At 45.2% G+C, this 23,088-nt stretch overlaps 1 protein-coding gene across 1 annotated transcript in view; it reads left to right on the top strand.

Moving 5' to 3' along the window:
- The window catches only part of LOC135394494 (atlastin-2-like), an 80,195-nt gene that overhangs the window by 29,836 nt on the left and 27,271 nt on the right, over positions 1–23,088 (top strand). Inside the window, exons 7-8 of the mRNA XM_064625260.1 lie at positions 549–605; positions 676–747. Coding sequence (XP_064481330.1) covers positions 549–605; positions 676–747 — 129 coding nt within the window. The remainder of the gene's footprint in view (positions 1–548; positions 606–675; positions 748–23,088) is intronic.

Here is a 23,088-nt window from a genome sequence, read left to right as displayed (position 1 = left end):
TCCGGAGTAGCAACTCCGCAACTCTTGTCTGTACAGTGCTGGATGAAAGTTTACGTAACATGCTCCGGCGCATTCCTCCCTCAGACTGACACGCTAGTAGCGAATATGACCGTACCAACTTGAAAACAAGTGACAGTCAAATGACATTGTCATTTGACTGTAAGCCCGTATACTATCCCTTTCCCTGCTGTAGGGTGTCACTTTGAGGAAGGAACGCGCCGCAGCGTGTTCGGTAAACTATCATCGCGTACTGTATGTGCGTGTAGTTGGAGGTTTTTGGTACAGGGTCTGCATGAATGCATGTATGAATCAATGCGTGCACGTGAGTATGTATGCGCGTATGTATGTATGTAAGTTTGCATGTATGTGTGTACGTACGACGAATGCATACCTTCATTTTACCTAGGTCGAAAAAATCGTTATCTGCTGACGCGATTTTCCAACCGTTCTTCATTGTTGCCTGTCACTGTAAACATATTACGACTTAGTTATATTGAGCCCTGTGCTTTTGGGGAAAAAGACTGTGAAAATTGGTTCTTTTATTTCAGGCTTATTTCACCATCTTCAACCAGAAGGAGCTCCCTCAACCCATGTCTGTCTTCAATGTAGGTTTGACTGCCCATGGTACTTTGATATCCAGGCAGAAATTTTCTGCAATGTTCATTATATTCACAGGCAACTGCATTCGTCCACAACAAGCGAATCATCGACGAAATCGTAAAAAAATATGAAACCGCAATGGAAGGGGTAAGCCACGTATTGACATGTTTCTCTCGCAGGAACATATTTCTGTCAACCAGTTAAAACAATATCTCCATAAAAGTATACCCTCAATCGATAATGCAAAAGTCTCACAGACGCGCGTGTGCCACTAAAGCGTCCTTTGTTACTACAGGGCTACAGATAATGACCTCAGGCACCGTAGCTTATCGTTCTCATGCGGCTAACGCAGACACACTTTTCCGCGTGTCTAAGCAGTTTTCTGAATCCCAACTCAAAGAACGTGTTAAACGACCAATGAGGCGACTGTGAACGCGTCTGCAAAACCTGCCTCGTTCTTCAAGCTGTTCATCGGGAGTCACTATGCAAGATATTTTCTCTGTGCAGTGTAATACCAGAAAAAATCAAATTTAGAAAAATAATGGGAAAAAGCGTCAGCACAATTCTCCCATGGTATCGAAATGACATCGACTTATTTGTTTCTTTATTTCTTGGCAGCTCACGTAGTGCTTATACGCACGGTCGGTTGAGATTCACGTCACCATTCACAAGACAGGTGGAATAGTCAACGTCATGGGGAATAGGCCACGTATGGGGGACGCTTGTCATGGTATCGCTTGTGGCTCACCTCATGAACACAACACGTCCCTGAAATTGTGTTTTTATCTTAAATAGTTACGGTAATAATCCTGTTCTTGGCGAGGAAGTCACGTGACATCAAATGTTCGGTGTCCGTTACTTTGCAAGCGCTTGAAATCGCGTTCAGACGCTTGTGAAGGCTTCTGACCGCGGCCCTTTTGTGCTCTGGCACGTTGTATGAATGAAAGATTAGGACTAATAGAGTGCTACAAAATTTCAGGTAAACGGATTTGTCTATATGTCCTGAGTCATCGCAGGACCTAGAACGATATAGAACATCTACAAAGGGGAGATTGTGTTTTGTTTTTTTTCATCTTTTTCTATCGTGAACTCTGTGTTACTGCGAAGGCGGTTTCATGAAGTATGAAATGAAGTGACAACCTCGCGCTTCAAAACAAGGAATGTCTCGTCAACATAACGCTTACAAAATTTAATCGTGATATTGTTGCAATTGTAAAAAAAAAGTTCGCAATTTGAAAACAAAAAAAAAACGAGACTTGCTCCTCAATTCAGCTAAGACTTAATTTAACTTTCGATTAAGTTAACAGCTGAACCTGAAACTGAAACTTTGCTGCCCATCGGGTAGGCTTCTGTGTTTTCCTACATTTGGTTGTCAAACTTTAAATAGGTTTATATCGAACAAAACGAAAGCAGTGGACTGGTCTCAGCCGCAGACGGAGCTGTGCGGTCGGGTAGTGTGCATAAGAAGAAAGACGGTCCTTAGTCACGTCTATAGCAAGACCGACGTGTATGTCTATATAGGCTTACCTTGTCACGGCAGGGAGGACGGGTGAAAATAATTCATTGGTGTTATTCGCAGAAAGACCGCTCTTTTGAACCCGATCATATACAAGAGCCGTCTTCCTGTATAAAGCTCCAACGAAGGCGAACTTGGCTTATGCCGAATGTTAATAATTGCAATGTTAATGCAATTATAACACATTATGTTACAGAATGCGATATATATTATGATATAATATACAGGGTGTTAATATTTATTCGTTACAGGATCTTTATTAGAAATTAAGAACGCCAAATAGGTACTGTAGTTGCTGCTGAGTTATATGATCTAATTACATCAAAATGCATTATTCAACTTTTTAAGTAGGGGATTTCGCGGCGGTATTCCTTGTTGAAGCCGTTCCATGTTATGGAAAAAGAGAAAACCTTAAACGCGCACGTGTGTTGAGGTATCCCCTGCTGCGTGTCCCTATGTAAATGAAACGAAACGGGAAATAAGCTATTTTGAAGCTCAGAAACACGACATGGAAACCATATGGGAGGGCCACCTGCTTTGGAGCGATGGAGCTGATTGGTGTAAGAGCTACTCCGTTGACAAGATAGACGAAGGACGCGTCATTTTTATTCTGGAAAAGTGCGTATTTCTTGTTTCGCCTTACTTGCATAGCGAAATTCAGCGATCGATGTTTCAATGCACGTGCGCGTTTAAGGGTTTTTAAAACATGAAATGTCTTTCAACGAGGAATATCTCCCGCTATCCTGGGAATATCTCCCTCTTGCGCTACGCAGGAAATGAAGTAATGACAATAACAATAATGATCGAAGTCCTATGGTGTCAAGAAAGGTGAGGAGAGCTTTGAGGGCACAGCGTTTATGGGCTGGATGTGGCCTGGGACAAAGCAATATTGTGAGAGAGGGGGGCGAGAGTCTAGCACGAAATGGGATCCGATGAGTACGGATCCCTTACGGAAACCCCATAGGGAAAGAGTTAATTAATGAATTTAGGCAGGCATACGATGATCCTGCAGTTACATACTCTGGGCTAGATAATGTTCACCTTGCCAACTCATCTGCAAATACGGCACCAATTTGGCTCTGCTTAATAAAAATCAGTAACGGATAAAAATAAACATCCTGCATAATAATTATATTGAAGGAGCATGGAGGCTTTAATATATGTGGTTCATCACATCATGGACGAATCCTACTGCGTACCAGAATACCGAGTAAAAAATTTATTCTTCGGCGCGTCGTACCTAGCGAGATACAAGCCCTCGAACGAACTCCCGGGCGAAGTCCATGCGTCACAGCTCTCAGAGTTGCCTCCACTGCCATTCGCAATCGTAATCTCGTGATTTCTCGTGCGCTGCCTCACTGGCGGTGGCGAGGGCTGTGACGTCAGAGCTGCATGAGTTACGGTATTCGCAGTGCCCATTTTCTCCTTTAAAAATGATAAAACCCCCGTGCCGGGAAACAAGTCCAAGAACGACACAACACACAGCGCACTTTCACCTTTCTGTGCTGTGTGTTGTGTCGTCCTTTGATTTGTTTCCCGGCACGGGGGGTTTATCGCTTTTAAAGTATGAAATACTGAACAGTCCAATTTTTAGCCATTTCCCATTTTCTCCGCTTCTATTACCCTCTTCGCTGTAAAGCTTTCAATGCAGGTTAACGTCAGCGCAAAGAATGGTATTTTACGTTTATCTCTGATAAGGTAGCATGACCTGTCGCAACCACTTTAATATGTATTTATATGCCGACATACTCCCGGAGCCAGGAATTGCAATGCGCCCGTTCATTTCATTACATATTTTTTTTACAGATCGCCCTTACGAAAACTTGTTCCGAATCCGACACTGATATTGAGATGCAACATGAGAGACTGATGAAACAGTGCTTGTCACAGTACGATAACGAACAGAAGATGGGAAAGCACGACACCGAACTTCGGGAACAGCTCGTAAAGGTAATGTACCATATAAGTTTGTACATTCGCCTGTCAGAGGCATGCACAACGTGTTGCACAACGTAGAAACATGCAGGGTGTTTTCTTTTTTTTCATAAAAACTGTGTATGGTGCACTGATGCGATTTTTGCGGACGGGTGAGACAGCCAAGAATATATTGCGGCCTGAAAGCATATGCAGCTCTTGCACGACGACCTCTAAGTACCAGGAATTACAAAAAAAAAATGTGCAAGTTAAATGTTTGCGAGAAAATGCGACATACCAAATCGGAAGCCAGCCATAATTTAAATCCACCCGGTTTTACGAAAAGGAGCAAGTTCTTTGAGATAAAAATCGCAAAATAAAAATCAAAAACGAACGTGCCGAAGCTATGCACTTGTCTAACGCAAAAGGAACGCCGCGAGTTCACCTCGATAGCCACCTGCTTTAGGTGAGCGGTAGTTTCTAATGGCGAATTCGGGTGGTCATTTCGAAGCAAATTTTTTTACCAGACCCCGAGCAGTCATGTTCGCTTGGCCAAAATGAAGTAATCTCGCATAGAAGAAAGATGAAGAATGATGGAAGTCACTGAAAGGGTTAGCCAGCTGTAGGACTCGAACCCATATCTAATCGGACCAGTAATCCAGAAGACGTGGGCTCGAGTCCTACAGCTGGCTAATTTTTTCAGTAACTTCCACCTTTCTTCGTTAATTTCTTAGGCCTTGCATGTATTTTTCCTTTCTATGTTGTTCCAGCCTCAGAACATCAGTTCGCTCATGTACAATCTCACATGTTCGCGTGGCGCTTTCCGAGCGCTCGGAATTTGCCAGCTAGCACTTTTTTTTGCCTTTTCTGAAAACGATCCAGCACCGGATTGCCCAACTATATCCGGTGTCGTCACATCCGCACCGCAGCGGTAGCGAGTGCAGTCATTGGCTCCGCACGTTGAAATCACATGGTTTAGAAGACGACAGAACTCGAAGACGGGCGACCGTGATGCCCCTAGCGTGATTCAAGTAACTACAACCGCTAGATTCCTAGCACTCATGTTCGGGTGACAACGGTCACGTGGTCCAGCTCGGCCACGTTGTCACGAAATGACCACCCGAATTCACCCTAAGAATCGTAGGGAAAGGTTTTGCTTCCGTGTGTACGCTAGCAGACGACACAGGCTGCTGAAGATGGATGCGTCTGGCTCTAGAAACATCTTTGGAAAGCGGTAAAGCGCGAGTGTCAAAACCGGGATAATAAGTTGCGTTTTTCGCCGTATGTTCATAAACTAATTTACAGGCGGTAAGCACGCACGTAATGTAACACTGAGTGGTTCCATTTATAATCGATCAAGGGGCTCCGGTGACATCTTTATTTTATTCGGGGGGAAAAAAAAATGTTCCTAATCTTTTTTTAATTCCGGTTTAGCGCCGCGAAGCAACTGTGGCTATGAGCGGCGTACAGACGTGAACAGATGGAGAGAGGACAGCAGGAACGAATGGAGGACAGGGGGGTTAGTATGCGTCCTGGGCCGACTTCGGGGTGAACTGTGCCGACATTCGTCTGGAAAGTCTTTGGAAAACCCAGGGAAAACCTCAGACAGCACAGTCGGTGACAAGATTCGAACCCGTGTCACCGCTCAGTCTCGGCGTGGAAATCGATCGTCCTAACCACTATGCCACTGGAGCTGGTGCGTTCGTAAAAGGCGCAAAACAAGTCTAGTCGCGAGTCTCTGTGATATTTCGTTCTCGGTCCGCGAGGCTCCAAATAAATGAGCGCGATTCGGGCAGTTTCAGATTTTCCAAATTTGGCATGCACACTGGGTAGCTGCAAATCGTGTTCAGGTGAGAGTGTATTGATGGCGGAATCCTTGGAGATGTGCGCCGATGACGAGGAGGTCGATTCATCATATGGGAATCAATCCGCTTAACAAATTAGCCATCAACTTTGATCAATTTGTAGATCTCCTGAGAAAGTGTCTAACTCGCTACGCAGCTCATGACGGCGTGCGCAGTATTCACGGAACACGATACGTAGTGACAAGACATTCTCGCAATCTACAGGGGTTGTGCTCCATTTTGACTATGCGGGAAATAGGATGATCGTTCTTGTTTCTGCGTTCAGGGTTACCATTGGAAGAAAGACCACATAGCAATAGTCACTTCCATGGTGAATCATTTATCCGCTTCCTGATGCTACGCCGTTGTGTCGCACGACATGCGTCATGACTCTGCGCTAACCCTTCTGGCGTTCATAACCATTGATGAACACATGGATGAAGAAAGATGAAAGATGAAAGTCACTGAAAAGGTTAGCCAGCTGTAGGGATCGAACCCACATCTTCTGGATTGCCGGTCCAGGGCTCTACCCTACCAGGGTTCGATCCCTACAGCTGGCTAACCTTTTCAGTGACTTTCATCTTTCATCGTTGATTTCTTAGGCAATTTGAGGCTTTGTTTGTATCTGTCCCTTCTATGTCGTTCCAGCCTCAGAACATCAGTTTATCTCTTGTTCAACATGGATGAAGTCGGACTTTTGTACGGTGTATGTGCATACGTGTTAGGTGGGGCTGCGGCACGCTTTAAAAACCGATACCGGTTTCATGAACTGTAGAGGAGCTCCCGCGTCATCAAATAGCTGTGTTTTGTGAAACGCCCTGTATATACCGGGTGCTTGCGTTAAATCCCCGGGCTAAATAATTCTCGAACGGGTGCACCAATCCACGAGCTTTCTTTTTTACAAGTATCTGTGCGATACCACCTACAAGCTGCGCACCGTGTGAATGAGTGGGAGGCGCTCATTATTTTTTTTTTTTAATCGTTCATGGGGGCAGGAGTATGTCCTCTTCTCCGCGCATTTTTGCGACTGATTTGGTGCGCCGTTGAATACGCGAAACTTTGAAGCCTCAGTTTGGGGACTTTTTTTCTGCAGTTCCATTTGCAATATTGAAGGGATTTCTTGGTGGAACTGACCAACTTCGCTACGGGCTCTCTAATTCTGAAACAAAATAAAGGAAACGAAAGAGAAACGCTAGGGTGACTTCGGAAATTTTGGAGTTCAATTAAAGGAATTCCATTTCCTTTCAAATGTAAGGAAAGTATTTTTGCAAGGCGGCAAATGTAGTTGCAACACAGACGCCGCTTACCCTGTATTCTTCCGTCGCCCCGTTTTTTTATAAAGTCCGAATGGCACGTTTTGTGAAACATCCTGTATATATATATATATATATGTTCGTATTTAGCTGAGACACCCTGTATAGAAGAAGTACGCAGTATTACCGTCGCTGTGCCGTTACCTGACATTGTAGTCCTTAAGGGAACATCCGCCCTTCGCAACAACGCAACTGTCACCAATACTGCTTTAGGAGCAACTGGGGAACCAATTTTAAAGACACAGAGATCACAACGGACACTGCCTATTGTAAACTGTGATGCGCTGGAAGCGAGGACACTGACGTCGTTTCCCCGCGAAATTGCGAGTGACCCTTTGGACTGATTGAGGTAGGCATTGACGTGCGGGTCAGAGGGTCGGCTCGAAGTCGAAGGTTATTCTTGCAATCTAGACAAACGAAGAATAACCTTCATAGCCGTTATCGCACGACAGACGCCATAGGACTTGGGTTCCCACCCTGAAGGCGTCTTATTTATACTCCACAAGCGTTGACAAGTTTTGTGGACTACTCATCAAGGACACCTCCCCTACCCTTCAGTCATACGTGAAAGACACCAACCATTTTCTAAAGACCATTCGCATCCTCAAACTACCTGAGCACTGCTTCCTTGTCACCATTGATGTGGCGTCCCTCTACACTAATATTCCCCACTCTGACGGCATTGAGGCGGTCGTGGAAGCTTACATAAAGTCACCGTCCGACAGTCCCTACCACGTGGACAGCGCCACCCTGAAGGTACTATTAGAAATGATACTAACGCTGAACAACTTCGAATTTAATGGCCAACACTACGTCCAGATAAATCGCACAGCTATGGGCACAAAAATGGTCCCAAACTACGCGAACATCTTCATGGGTAAATTGGAAACATGTTTCCTGTCGCGGTGCCACATTTCTGCCAGAAAGCCCAGTCAAGTGTATACACTATACACTGTGTATACACTTGACTGGCATTGCACTGGGCTTTCAGAGGTGTCTTAGGACTCCCTGACGGGAGGCATCACGTGCCACGTGACCTTCTGACGCCATCCGCTCAAACGTTGCCTGCCTGACTGCTGATGAGGTCCAAGAAGGCCGAAACAGCTGTCCAGTACCGGTATGGCGAGGTTCGACTTAAAAACATATGCTATACGTGCAGCCAAAGAGCTCCTGCTAATTTTTCTCCTGCTAGTTGCTTGAGGTAAAAAGATTATCAAACCACCGCGAAAAAAAAAAAGACGCGGAAAGTGATTTAGGGAAGTGACAAACACTAGTTTATTACATAATGAGACGTTAAAAGGCAAAATGAGCAAGGGGTCAATCGACGTTTCCACAGTGGCACTGTCTTCGTCAGGGCCAAAGATGCATAGGTGGTTACACTTTACTAAATAGGTTTGGTACGTGACGTCATAATCCGCACGAGCACGCCACAGGCGTTTGTCACTGAGTCAGATTCGGGAATATTCCCGAAGGTCAGGTCCGCGTGGTGATGTCATTCGCCTTTGGTCACTGTTCGCTTAGGGGAAAATTCCTGGGCAGGGTGAGCGCTGCTTCGAACCTTGCTGACAAGGAAAAAAAAAAAAAGATACGAAAAGGAAGAAAGTTTAGATCATCTAGGCGGCCAGATTTCCTACCGTTGAAAGTGCTCCCAGGTCTTCGTTATTTGCAATCAATCATTAACGAAGATCTCGGAGCACTTTCAAAAGTTACGCTTGTGTCATTGACGTTTCTTACGCAGTCTATATGGTGTTGTCATGAGTCCTAGGGTATGAAGTTACTTGTAAGCATTAAGATCGATCATTAATTCGTATACAAGTTGGCGCGGGCTATAGTGAAAGGCGATGAGCGCGCAGTCTGATTATACAGTGTGTCTTTATATTTCGATACAGATTTTCCATAAAAAAAACAAAAAAACAAGGCTATAGACATCATCTGTGGACCGGCGGACGTTCTTGCCATCTGTTACTCAGTCGTCGGATGACTAATTACCTAAAAATCGTTAATATTTTTTTTAAATTATAAAAGCTACGAAGTTGCCCCAATGAGAGCACCTGTTTCTTTCGGTCACGTGACATCGTAGCCGTTTTCAGAACCAAAATTCTATCGTTCGTCCTCCAGAAAAATCGTGAAGCAACACCTTTTTCTTTGGCATTGCGCATCTTCGGAGACCCGTCTTTTCTTCACCGCCAATGCAAGAGGGTTAAAGAGCACACTGTCACCTCTTGCGTCCTCGAAAAAGAGTACAAGGAAACAGATAATGCAATCCCAGATAAGGGCAGTTCGGACAGCATTACTCGATACCTGTTTTTTTTTTTTCTGCAAGTCAAAGCTCTTCTTTGACGAATGGGGCGGCACCGTGCTGTTTTACCAGCTCACATTGGGAGTGAAGACAAGACGCGTCTCTGGAGATGCGCTTATGAACAAAATAAAAACAAAATGCAGTTCCTTCACGATTTTTTTTTTTTTTTTGCGAACGATCTATCAAACGGATTTTGTTCTGGATGATCTCATTGGCCGGCCCAGGGACGATAGAAGTGAAAACAGGACGTGTATAGCCTTTATAGTTTTTTTTTTTTAGATGAAAAATGCGTACCGAAAAAAAAAAGACACCCTATATGTAAAGTGGAAACAGGAACTTCTAAAGGAACGAAGTTGTTGCAGTGTACACGCGCTTACCTTACGAGAAAAGAAGTAACTATATGCGTAAAGTGCAACGACGTTTCCACATTAGAACTTCCTTTTCCCCCATACAATTTCCGAGGCTGACACCACATGCAAACTATTCAAACTGAATGCATTTATTCATGAACTAATTTTTTTTTATAACCGATTACAAGTAACCCACTGCCGACCACTGCTTACATGAGCTTGTGCGGCATTGTGTGAAAAACTTTACGCTTTTATAAATCAGAGCCTTCACACCACCTTTCACAAGCTGTTGCCACTGGTATCCATGACGAATATTGAACTCTGAGAAAGAGTTAGTGACTTGAGGGAGTCAGTCCCTTGGACCTAAAAATAGCAAAACATATACTTCATGCGCAGGCTCTCCCTCATCTTACATGCTTGTATGCAATTAAACATCGTTCACACATGTTACTGAGAGCACAACATTTTGGGACCTGCAAAAACTGAGTTAAGGCAATATAAATGAATAGCAATGGAAATAGAAAATAATGGGAAAAAAACTGCGCGAAAGAGAAGACATGGGTCCGTATGTACGTGTCTTCTCTGTATGTCCAGTTTTTCGCGCTATTTTCCCCCATTCCATTCAGAAAAACTAGTTGTGTACGACGCAACGAAGCACAGCAGAACGGCACGCGACAGACATGTACAGCTCTCCGCAACCTTAACTTGAACGTCGCTTCGCGTGGCGGAGAAGGTGGAGAGACACCCTAGTGGGATTCAGCTGAACTATTGGGAGAGCGCGTTTCGGGCTGTTCCACTCGCGTGTAGGGGTTTTGGTTGTTGCTCAAACGCCTCGAAGGCAGGCGCGGGTTGCTGTTATCGGGATGGAGATTGTTAGTGTTGCATATGTGGCATGTACGCTGGATGGTATCGGTAATATCGACGATACTCGAGGCATGGCCGCATTGACAGATAAGAATGCGCCCGAATAGATTAGTAGTGATGTTGTATCAACTCCAGACGAAATAGATCAAGTCGAAATTAAGTCTGCCGTACTGGGTGCGAGCAGTGATCTCCGCATTATGACATAGGGCACCGAAACGGCGATTGAAACAGCACAACTTGTGCATTTTCATGTCGCTACACTTGCGAGTGTTCTTGACAGTCAACACATCCTTGCGTAAAGAGGCTCCGCATAGATATAACCTGTAGTCCCCATAAACTGCTATAACGTTTAACATACGAACTCTACAGAGAAAAGTAACACGTACAGTTTCAAAGGACTTGAATCTCTTTACGGGGCGACGGCGGAATGCCCAAACTGCTGGACAGCATCTCAAGGCATGGACTAGTCCCGGTACAGTCCGAATATGTGCAAGAATGTATTGACCGTCAAGAAGACCTGCAAATGTAGCAACATGAAAGGCACAAGTTGTCCTGTTTCAATTGGCACCTACTACGGCTGACTTAATTTCATTCTTTTCTGACTCAAATGTAGCGCTTCTATCCTCGCTTCACCTTGTTATCATCAGCAATGGTGTAGAGCATCGCCACTCAAGGAGATCAAACTTCACAATCACAGAATAAAGTTGTTTTTATCCTCGTTTATTTCGTCTCTAGTTGAAAGAGCATCATTGCTGGTCCATTCGGATGCACATAATCATTCTTAGCTGTCAACGCGGCCATGCCTCGAATATCGCCGGAATTACCGACATCATCGAACATACATCTCACATAAGCAACACAAGCAATCGCAATCCCGATAATACCGTTTTCGGGAAGCAACGCCCGCCTGCCCTCGAGGCGTTTGAGCAATAACGGACACCCCTACACGCGAGTGGAACAGACAGAAACGCGCTCTCCCAATAGTTCAGCTGAATACCACTAGGATGTCTCTCCTCCTTCTCCGCCATGCGAAGCGGCGTTCAAGTTAAGGTTTCGGGGAGCTGTACAACGACACAGGACAAGAATCCACAACATCTACAACGAGCATCAAGGCCCCAACATAAGAAAGCCTTGTTTGTCATAATTTTCTTGTCTTTTTTTTCTTCGACTGGGATATGTTCATAGGAAACGCTGTATGAGGAACGGATGGGATGTTAATATTTCGACGTCCAGTAAATATCCACAGGACTTGCGTAACATCCACGAAGTTTGAGAGCAGTTTGGTACATCTCTTGGATATTAGTGTTCTACTGCGTAGTGAAGATCTTTGTGTGTTCCTCGCCTTCTTCATGTTCTTTTTTTTTTCTTTTCATTTTGTTACTGCGTCATACGTCACACGGTACCTTAACTTGAATATAACCTCAACTGTGCCTTAGTAAAGGGAGTTATTTCACTGTAACATTCATCACGTCGCTAACTGAAGTTTGTAAAAAAAGTATTCAGTGTTAACTTGAAGGCGTTCCAACCCTTGATCTCGTTCCAAAGTTAGCCACTGTTGGTCAAACCCATGCTTTAAGATTGGGTCTCATGGTTGTAATGGGCCATTGAGGCCCATTGCGCTTGCGGGTATGTACAGTATATAAAAATGAGCCGTAGGGACTTTTCCCACGGTAGAGCAACGAAATCGCAGAATTGCTTCCAATTATGAGACAGAGTAGAGGTTTGAAGGCTAACGCGTCACATATTTTAGTCGCAGTTACACATGATAAGCTGTGGATAATCATGATATTTTCAACTGATAAGAAACAACACATACCCACGTAATAACGGGTTTGTAACGTTCCAGGATCTCCATCACTGCTACGACATGTGCCAACGTTCTCGTAAAATATTGAGGGAGTACAACCGGGTAAGTCTAGTTATATGCCGCTGTTAATGTTGTATGCCATCCTATAAGTCTCGCTGATTTCAGGATATGAAGGACCAGATTGGGAAAGAACGAGAAGAGGCTCAGCGCGTTTATGAAGAAAAAATCAAACAGGTGACCCTTTCGATGTATCTTAACTTACGTTACCTAACCTAACCTAAGCCTTAACTAACGTAGCCTAAACCATCACCGAAACCTTAACTGATACGTTAGCCCAACGTTTCACCGAGGCATTAACCGAACAACTCAACCCAACTTTAACCTTGACGTAAACCTCACCTCACCCAGCCTAACCGAACCGAACCCGGACTGAACCGGCCCGACCCAACCTGACGGACCTGGCCTGGGTTCGCTACATGAAATAATGTTTCCGATTATGTTTCGCGTATCTCAAGTACTTGCACTTTCGTTTCTGTTATGGTCCCCTAGATATCGTGGATGCTGGTTTCGGTTTCTGTTTGTTCGAGATCGTTCAGTGTGTTCACCCTGTTAGGGATCAGACCCTGTAGCAACACAGTGTAAACAGACGAATAAATTTTCTTAAGGATGGTAGTTCACCATAGGGATGGATTACGTCCGGTGACTTTTGTTTGTGATATTGTTATAACCCTTGAATATCGTTTTCGTTTTGGTTTCTCGAGATGGAAACGAAAATATTTTGCTTCTGTTCCCGTTTATGGTAAGTAAACCTACTCTGAACAAATAGGACATGCCTTCATATTTAATTTTTGTGCTGTAGAGATACTGGGTGTCCCAGCTAAATGCCAACACGCTCTTTTTTTAAATATATAGATATAGATATCACTTTTACCGAGGTGAAATCGATTGCAATATAGAATATGCTGAAGGGCACTCCTTAGCATGCATTAGCAAACTCCTAAAGCAATGTCTTAATTAACTTTCACTAATTAAGTATCTTAATTTTAAAAGCTAGGAAGTTGCCCAAGTGAGAACATATGGTCCCTTCGGCCATCTGGGACGGAGCCCTTTTCAGAACAAAAATCCGTTCGATAGATCGTCCGCAAAAAAAATAAAAAAAATAAAAAGAATAAAATAAACAGTAAAAAGAAAAAATGAAGCAGCACCATTTCTTTATTTTGTTCATTGTGCACTTTCCTTCACTTCAATTGTGGCAAGGGAAGGAGCACAATGCCGCCTCATGCGTCGAAGAACAGCTTTGAATTGACAAAACAAAATGAAAACACACTCGATATCCGAACTGCCCTTATCTTGAGTTAACATTTTGTGTTTGCTTTTAGTCATTTTCCTGGACGCAAGAGGCTATAATGTACTTTCCTACCCTCTCACATTGTGTGTGAAGGGAACTCGTGTGTCCGAAGACGCGCAATGAACAAAATTAAGAAAAAATGGTGTTCCTCCACGAATTTTTTGCGGGTGATCTATCGAGCGGATTTTTGGTCTAAAAACATGTCCGGTATCAGGTGACCGGAGGGGCCAGATGTTTTCATTGGGACAACTTCGTAGCTCAAAAGTTAATTATTGAATGTTAATTAAGGCATTGCTTCAGCAGTTTGATAATGCCCTGCTAAGGAGTGCCCTTCAGCGCATGACATATTGGAATCGATTTCATCGCAGAAATAGCGATATTTATATATTTAAGAAATCTGTTCGCACTCAGCTGCGACACCGAATATTAATATTTCTCTAGGTTATTGGCCTAATTCCTGCATATTGCGCAAAGCAGACTCGAAGATGCTGATAACATATCGCCGACTCCTTGTGAAGAAAGATCTGTGAAAGCGAGAGCAAAGGCTGTAACAAGTGACTGATCGGAAGCCGTGATAACATGTTCATTTCTGTGCGCCCCAGTACGTGTGACTCAGTATGCCACCCGCTTCGTTCTCACAATTGTTACTGACGAAAGCGGCTGTCTCTCGGTCCCCCCCCCCCTTTGACGTACTTTACCGGCAGCTGCAGAGCACAAGGGTCCGCCAAGGGTAGATGGTGTTAAAGAGAGTGCCGCGTCCGTTGTAATCGATTCCAAAGCTCTTTGCCGTTTCGCTCCGCGTTCATGACTGACAATGGCGCCGCAAATCGAATGCGAATTGGTGTTCCTTTGCAGTTTGATGTAACGCATGGCGAGATCGGGCCAGTGATAATTTACTTTCTGGATATTGGAGAAAATGTCACTCGGACAAAGAAAATGAGTGAGCGCCCTTTCTAGCGGAGCGGCTGGAAGGGCATCGGTAGCCTTCGCGACCAACCGGCGGGCGGGGGGGCCTGTTTGTGCTGGTCGCGGGGAATTCGTGATCCGCTTGTCGAATGTTTTTGTTGAATGTGACCGCTGTTGTTGTTTTATTCTGGTTAGCGTTGGACATGCAGGTGCCGATCTAGAAGAGTGAATGAGGTAGCAGGAACATGTCCTATCTCCCTTTCTAATAAAGGGCATTTTCTGCGTTAGATTATTGAAGAGGAGAGGAGTAAATACATGGAAAAGATTGAAGCTATGGCCAAAACCCACAGCCTGGATGTAGAAAAGGTAAGTTCAAAGCTCCGTCGTCTTTCGACAGCCATCAGAGCTCGGGTACAACACCCATCATCATGTGATGTTTTACATTCCGCAGATGAAAAATGCTATGCCACCTGCACCACAGGTTGGGTTCTGGGACGTCGCATTGGGTGTAGTTAACGCTATCCCCATCTTTGGCCCACTTGTATCCGGCTTAGTACGGCTATTCAGGGGATGAGGTAAGTATCTGCTCCCCCCACTCGCCTCGTGATACTGGTTGGGGGCCGTGTGTTAAACCAGCATTACAATTTCATATTTTACCGGAAACCTGAGTTTCTTAAAAAAAGGCCCAAATGGTACAATTTTGGTTAGTTTCGGTTACTTCAATTTTTACGTATATTCTTGCGGAATAGCAAGGCGACAAACCGATAATGATAAATGATAAAAATAAACATCCTCTGTAGCCATGTACAACGACCGCTTCACGAGGTTGCCTGAAGTCATTCCAGTATCCGTCGTACCGCTGCAATAGTCGCATGGGAATTTCTCCACCAATCGATTGCTCGCTTCGGCGCCACGTCTTTACTTACTACGTACGCCGGCGACTTCAGTTTCCATCACGCTTCTTTGCTCAGTGCTGCTCCAAGCTCACCGTCACTCAGCTACAAGCAGCGGCTTATCACATACCAGCAAATAGCACTCTGGAACGTGTTCACACACAGCTCAACGTCATTGTTCGGGCGTGTGGTCAGGCGGTACATTGCACACCAAACTTCCACTCGTCATGCTGGGCCTGACAGAGCGCACAAGCCAGACATTCAGTACATAGCAGTCAGAATCTATATGTAGCACGTCACTTGGGCTTCCGGGGCAATTCTTCATTGCGGATGTCACTGCTGAGTACGGTGAGCATACCCAGTACGCTGGCACCTCCGGCAACATTCTTCCGACATCCGCCTCCTCCACGCTGGACCTGAGCCCCGATCTTGTACTCTCGTATAGCGAGAGTCATCCTTATATTTAAAATTCGCGCGCTCCAAAGTCGTATTACTGGGCTCGCGCAGGGCTCTTGCCTAATCACGTGCAAAGTGATGTATTTAATGCGAGTTAAGGGGTTGATCACAAGTTGAAGATTGGGCTCCTGATCTTCAATCTGCCACCCCCATTTTAATCTGTCATGGCGTCGCACGCAGCCGCTTTAGCTGCTTTATGACGATTTGTACCAGCTCCTACAACGGGCTCCCAAGCATTTCGTTACTGTTGTTCACAGCTATCGCGGGAACATCTTCATCGACAGACTTAACTACCAACCTCTGTCACCCGCCCAAGCAGATAGGTCCCACACCTCAGCATGTCACATGGTCACACCAACTGGTCTTGGTGTGCGCATTCACCACCGACACGCAACGGACTTGAACTAATTATCTTTCCACCACGTCTCGAAGACGGGGATTGAATGTTGCTGCCATCAGCATCATCGTCATTTAAACAACATCACTGTTGTCACGGTCGTCAGCAGCTCGAGAGAGCATTCGAGTTCCCTTTCTCGTTGCCATCGTAGTGAAACAGTTACAATAAATGACTACAGTCTAGCCTTTCATAGGCACTACAACATGCACAATAGCAATAAGTACTTAGTGAGCGGTAATAAATACCTAATAAGTAGCTACTAAGCAATGATTTCTTCTTTTTTTTTTTGCTTCTGAGAACAGTGTACCAGCCATTGTCTTAGCGCAAATAATCTTCGCTCTACGTAGTTTCTCTTGATTGCCCTCATGCTCTTTCATCTTGTTCCAGAACCTCGCTGCGAAACCCTGAGGCACCCCTTGACAAGTGGGGGTTACGACACCATACTGTATGTGAACCATCAAATTAGTGAATCGCAGGGCAGCACTTGGATATGCGTCAAAGACTGGACACGTTTTCGGCAGTTTGAATGGCAAGAATGATCCTGTGATGCTGCTGCAAGCTTGTCCAAATAGGCTCAATACTGAAATGTGTACATCAAACTCGGGCTTGGCCAGAATAGTCGCTTTTACAGGAACTTAATTACCTTCTACCTAGTGGCCCTAGTATTTTTTTTTTTTACATTCATTGACAGTAGTAACAGCAAATATTGCCGTAAATTTTGCAATTGGCACACGTACGTGAAATGAGTTGCCTTCATCCAAACAACTCTCGAACCATTTCTCTTTGTTTAAAAACTAATCAAACAGTACTTATTTTCTTCAGATGAATCTGTTTAAGTTACTAGATATCTGAAAAGGTACTAGACTTTGTCACTACTTTTATGGTTGTATCTTCAATTCTCATTGAATAAGTTGCGCTTGTGAAATGGTCTCGATATTATTTGATATTTTTAGAAGGACCCTGTAATCGGGAGCTCTTCCGTCTGACTCCTCCTCCTCTGAGTGTATCTGACGGATATGACTATAAAATTGAAATAAAAATGGTTCATAAAATTGAGCACATAAAGTACAAAGGTACTGTGCACCGAGCATTGCTAATAGGTAAACCTTGTTCATCGTTCTTCTCATGATGACCTGCCAGGTATCTATCAACACCTTGCTCAATGAGCATCCTGTCATTTGGTATCTGCCTAACTATTGTACATATTCCGTGAGTCGGAAACTATACCTTAATTCCCGAAAAAGAGTAAATTGCAAGCCCCATCATACCCCACCATACAGTAGACATCGTAGCACTTCAAGGGGAAGTTCTGCTCAACTCCGCCTCGGCTGCAATAAATGTTGTCGCAAAATGGAGGCAAATATAACGATGGTGCTACACATTTCGATTTAATAGGTGCTCACGATATAGAACTGGACCTCTGGGCTCTGTAACATTTGGTGTCAGAAGTAGGATGCGGCGTTTTGTGTTATGTCACCACGACGTTGGAAGCAACTGTCTCCTGCTCCACAAAATGATTTAGCACTCATGCCGGAGTTTGTGACCCGGGAAGAACTTTGATCACTGATGCAGGAACACACGCGCAGAATGGCCGTGCAGATGCGAATCGCAGTTGCTGTGTTGCTTAACTTGTCCCTGTCGGAAAACCCTAGCCATTCGTCTCCAATGATGAAGGCTCGGGAAAACAAGGACCCGCCAGAGCCTCCTGCGCTGACAGACTGGGAAGCCCGTCAAATTCGTCGCTCAGACTCCTTGACGCAGCTCATTCCGAGAATCGCGGAACACCCTCCCTAAAGACGGCCATGCCTGCATATCCCATAGGTGCAATGTACTGCACCACGTCTTTCTCTACAATCGGGTTCGAATCCCGGTGCCGGCTCTGCTGTCTGGGTTATCCTCAGACGCTTTCAGACATATGTCGGCACAGTTCCCTAAGTAGTCGGCCCAGGACGCACGTTTCCCCAGGGCATCAGTCGTGACGTTGCCCACCTCTGTGAGGCCGACAACGGCGAGCCCTTTTCACCACCACCACCCACCACCTCTAGAATCTCAATAGATCCAGTGTTGCCAGAAAATGTTCATGTCTGGATGAACGAATGAGACCCAATGCGACATTTTGATACCAAGATCGCGACTTTAGAACCACAGAATTTTTTGCCCGACCAACTTGCCCATTCGCGTTTCTTCCACGGTGTGACGGCTGGTCGTACGTCTTTGCTTGCAAATATCGACGAAATGCTAATCTCCCCCAAAAAATGTCCACCAGAGACGTGAAGTAGAAAGAGTCTACTTCAAACTGAGACAAAAACCGCGACCCAAAGTAGCGTCAATTTTTCGCAAAGGGCGTATAAAGTTCTCAATCAACGAACGAGGCGTCGGGACGAGCTTATGACGCGTTATCTGGATCCGACTCGTGTTCAGCTGTGGTAACTCTCCGGCATTGGCTGCGAAATGTCCGGGTTCCAATCCCCGGGTTTCGTTCCTTCCAATTGGCTTTCTTATTTTACGTATTTTGTGCATTTAGCACGGGTTGCTGTTTGTGCTTTTTTATTTTTTATTTTTGCTAAAAGCCGCGCATACAGTGCCGGGATCGGTACTTGAAGACGAGCTCTGTAGAGATATCGTTGCGTAGATGCATGGAACTAATATGACGTTAAATGCGGTGTCCCGTGTGTAAGATTTCACGCGCGTTAAGTCACTCGACCGCTCTTCGTCGGCTGTGGGTGCGATAGTGCTCATGAGCTAGCAAAATGCAGATTTCACGGGTAGATTATGGGCATACCCCACCCTTATTTTAAAAGCCTTTCGTGACTCGGCGGAAATGGACCAACATGCACCAAAGTAATTTTCTTTTATTCTCATTTCATTCATTTCATACACTCATTTCGATTGGGCGACCGCCCCCCCCCCCCAAACCGTGGGTCTGGATCCGTCCCTGGTCGGCCAGCGGTTGCTTCGTCTCGAGATATGCGGCACAGGTTTTTTTCTTTTGTCACCCGTAGTTCGACATTCTCCCTCCTTCCCCACGTGAATAATTTAATGCTAAACGTAGTGATTAGGAATTACTACCTGCAACATGCATTGCAAAATGTTGAAAACATATCCTGCTGGAGGTCGCTGAGTCGCTAAGTTTGGCGTCATGTGAAACACGAGACCACAGAGTTGCAAGAGCAGTCGATACCAGGTCAGTCTCATTACTTTGTTTACATACCTCGTATGACAGCGCTAGCCGTTACAATTGTTTGTTTGTTTTTCATTCCCGGATCCCTAGCATTGATGCAGCTTTTTTACTTTCTTATGACCTTTATTATTGATGTGATTACATTATAACATTCCCCTCTATACTACTTTGCCCTGAGAGTACTAATAAATAAATGTCCCCAGTGTGGCTTAATCATGGTCAGGTATTGCGACAATGCTTGGGAGATATGTCTCCGTCACGGACAGAGCAGTACTTGAAAGAGAACTATCTACCGATTTCAAGAATCAATTCTGAACCTTCCGTCGCGGTTTCATTCTGGCCCGTGCTAAGCGTGGTTGAAAAATCGTTTTCCACCTAAAAGCAAGTAGCATACAGAGGCGGGAAGGTTGTTTATCGACCTGAAGATAACCATGACGCACAATGATACGGACACAAAGTCAGAGGTGTAGAAAGGAAAGGAAACCTCGGGTAGCTTAACTGCTTCTTCGACGTCTTTTCCGGTGTACCACGGTAGCACAAAGAATCATGTTCCCATTGCCAAATATAAAATTACGCGGTTACCGCGCAGACGTCCGTTCGAGTGACCGCGTTTCCACGTTGTCATCACAAAACTCAGGGACGAATCCGCGGCTTGTTATCGTGTGTATGTTGTATTGTGTTGCATATTTTCAACAGCATAATGATACTCTCCTTCAATAATAATCAAATCACAATAAAACGATATTTGTTGAGATAATAATTGTGAGCGACAAAGAGGAGGCGGGACGCGCGAGCTCAATATACATTCATTCTACGTCTTATCCTCCACGCAAACGGTTGTCTGGGTCCCTGTTGTAATCAGGCACACTGCAATAATTAGACACGCAACTTCTGATATATATAAATGAGCTTGTCCCGAACGATCCAGAGTCTACAAGTCAACGAGCCAGAGCCCAAACCGCTGGACCAAAAAAGACGCAATCTGGCACACATGCTCCTGAGACCGTGTAGGTGCACACTAAGAAGCGATTTCAAAATTGGCGTGGTGCAAATTCCATGACCAACAGTACACGTGTGTCGGATGAATATTTCCAAAATTAGCTCACTTACTTTCTCTTTAGTGGATTTTCGGAAGCACGAGGATAGCAGAATTGTAGCCACGTATTAGAAAGGCCGCATTGTTCGGTCAGCGTCCTGAAGGTTGCACGACCACCTGATATCGCTTTTAAAAAGACGCTTGCAAATGAGCTTGCTACAACGTGGACCGAGCTCAATATCCCCGTTTTTTTATCCATATTTTTAAAGATTGCTTTTGATTACTGAGGCATGACTATGGGGGTGGCAGTGGTGGTGGCGGTGGTCGTGAAAGGGCTCGCCGTTGTCACAGAAGTGGGCAACGTCACGACTGACGGGGAATGTTCGTCCTGGGCTGACTTCTAAGGGAACTGTGCCGACATATGTCTGAAAGCGTCTGAGGAAAACCCAGGAAAAACCCCAGACAGCACAGCCGCCACGGGGATTCGAACCCGGGTACCTCACAGTCTCGACGTGACATGCCCAGCATGGGCCGGGTATCACGCGCCGACATATCCACCACATGACCAGCACGGGCCGGCCTGTGTTCTCATTATGCACTGCGACGGCCAATGCGCATGCAGCCCTGCGCGCGCCAATTTTCGGAACAACGATAACGCTTGCTGTGCACAGTTCATGATTGGGCCTGTCATGAGCTTTTTGTATTCTACCAATCTATGCCGTTAACAGAGTTTGGGACAAAAGTTCCTATAACGCTGGAATCTTGTATTTAAATTATTCCGGCCTCCCCTGCGGCCCTAGGGGAACATTTCTGAATTATTGATTCATTGATTTATTTCAAGGATTCTGCTCATCACGTGCTCCCCTCAGCAGACAGAAGTTCAATATAAAAACCTAGCGTTCCAGTAGCTTTTTTCCTAAGCTGTACTCCCACAGCCCGAAAACGGCGAGCCCTACCCAACAGTTCCTCCTTTCAGCGCTTGTGACCCGCGCCATTGCTTATCTTACAAGGCATTTCTGAAGTAAAGCGAAGGCAGAGTTCAGACGGAATGTCCCTGAATTCTCCTCATGACTTGCTCCAGCGTGGCCTACGCTAGTGAATGGAGGAACGAACAAAAAGAAGTCGCATGTTCTGCCTTGCCACCTTGTGACTTCATTGGGAGAGCCGACATTCTCAGTTCTCCAAGCGTTGTCGCCTACAGGAGAGCAAAGATTCGCACAACTCGCAGCTGCCCTCGAGCTGCGCATCAGCGATGCCGTTTTCATGCTCAACTAAAAAGCCGGGCAGAGCTCCCCACCGAGTGCTTAAGCGAGGTGGCGTACGACGTTGAACAGAGGGTCGGTGTAGTTTTTGTTCACTGTGATCAGGACCGTTGCAGTCGTGTTCTTCCTTGATGCAACAACTTTTTCGCAGGATATTCGCTCCATGGGGGTTGGCCACAAAGCATTTCAGGTTCCCAGGGTAAGGGGTGTACAGCACCCCATCACCCACTTGTTCATTCGCAACTGGGAATGTGTATTTTTTATGCTTCTTCCTTTTTCTTTTCTTAAGCAATAGCAAACCAGCCTATGCCGGACAAAACTTTCCTCTCTTTCTTTTTGCTTCCAATAAACACATCCCCCGAACTCCCTTTTGTGGTTTGAGAACAGCATGCAGTATTTGGTGCGCTGGAAGAAATGTAAAATGAAATACTGTGCATGCTTTTCTTGAGAATCTCAACCATGTCACCCAGTGCAACAATGTTATTTTGTGCACACATAAACAGAAGTCTTCTGTGGAGGAGAAACGAACTTCTCTGTCTGCCATAGAAGCCGGCATTGTTGTTACTCACAGACATTTTTCGCCCGGCAAAATTCTTCACCCGGGCCCGCTGCCCCCAAGGCCCCCTGCACGCTCCGCCACTGAGGAGAATGCACTATGCTTGTCCACGGTTAAGTGAGCATAAAATGATGATACTGATCACCGACTCATGTAGAAATAAAGTATCCACTACCCTTTTCTCCTTGAAGACCTCGCTGACGACCCTCAGGGCCTGTATGCAACGGAGGTCTGAAAGGGAATTAATGCACTGAAATTTCTTGACTTCACTGGCGTAATCCAACATGAGGAAACTCATAATTGCATGAAACCCATGAAGGGTTACGCCATCACACAACCTCGTGCTGTTGTTGATCTCCACTGCTCCTGCAAGGTCAAATTTTGTCTTAGATTTTTAGATTAATTTTGGGAAATTCTACTGTCGGTGTGTGTTGAGAGTCGGTTTCTGTAGAACAGGAGATTGCGGACCACAAGCCGACCTCGTTTTCTTACACGTATTTATTTCCGCGTTCTGTGGCCACAAACATCTGCTAGGCGTTTGATACC

This window comes from Ornithodoros turicata, chromosome 1 (assembly GCF_037126465.1).
Source record: "Ornithodoros turicata isolate Travis chromosome 1, ASM3712646v1, whole genome shotgun sequence".
Taxonomy (NCBI): domain Eukaryota; kingdom Metazoa; phylum Arthropoda; class Arachnida; order Ixodida; family Argasidae; genus Ornithodoros; species Ornithodoros turicata.
This window is presented reverse-complemented; position numbering and strand designations above follow the sequence as displayed.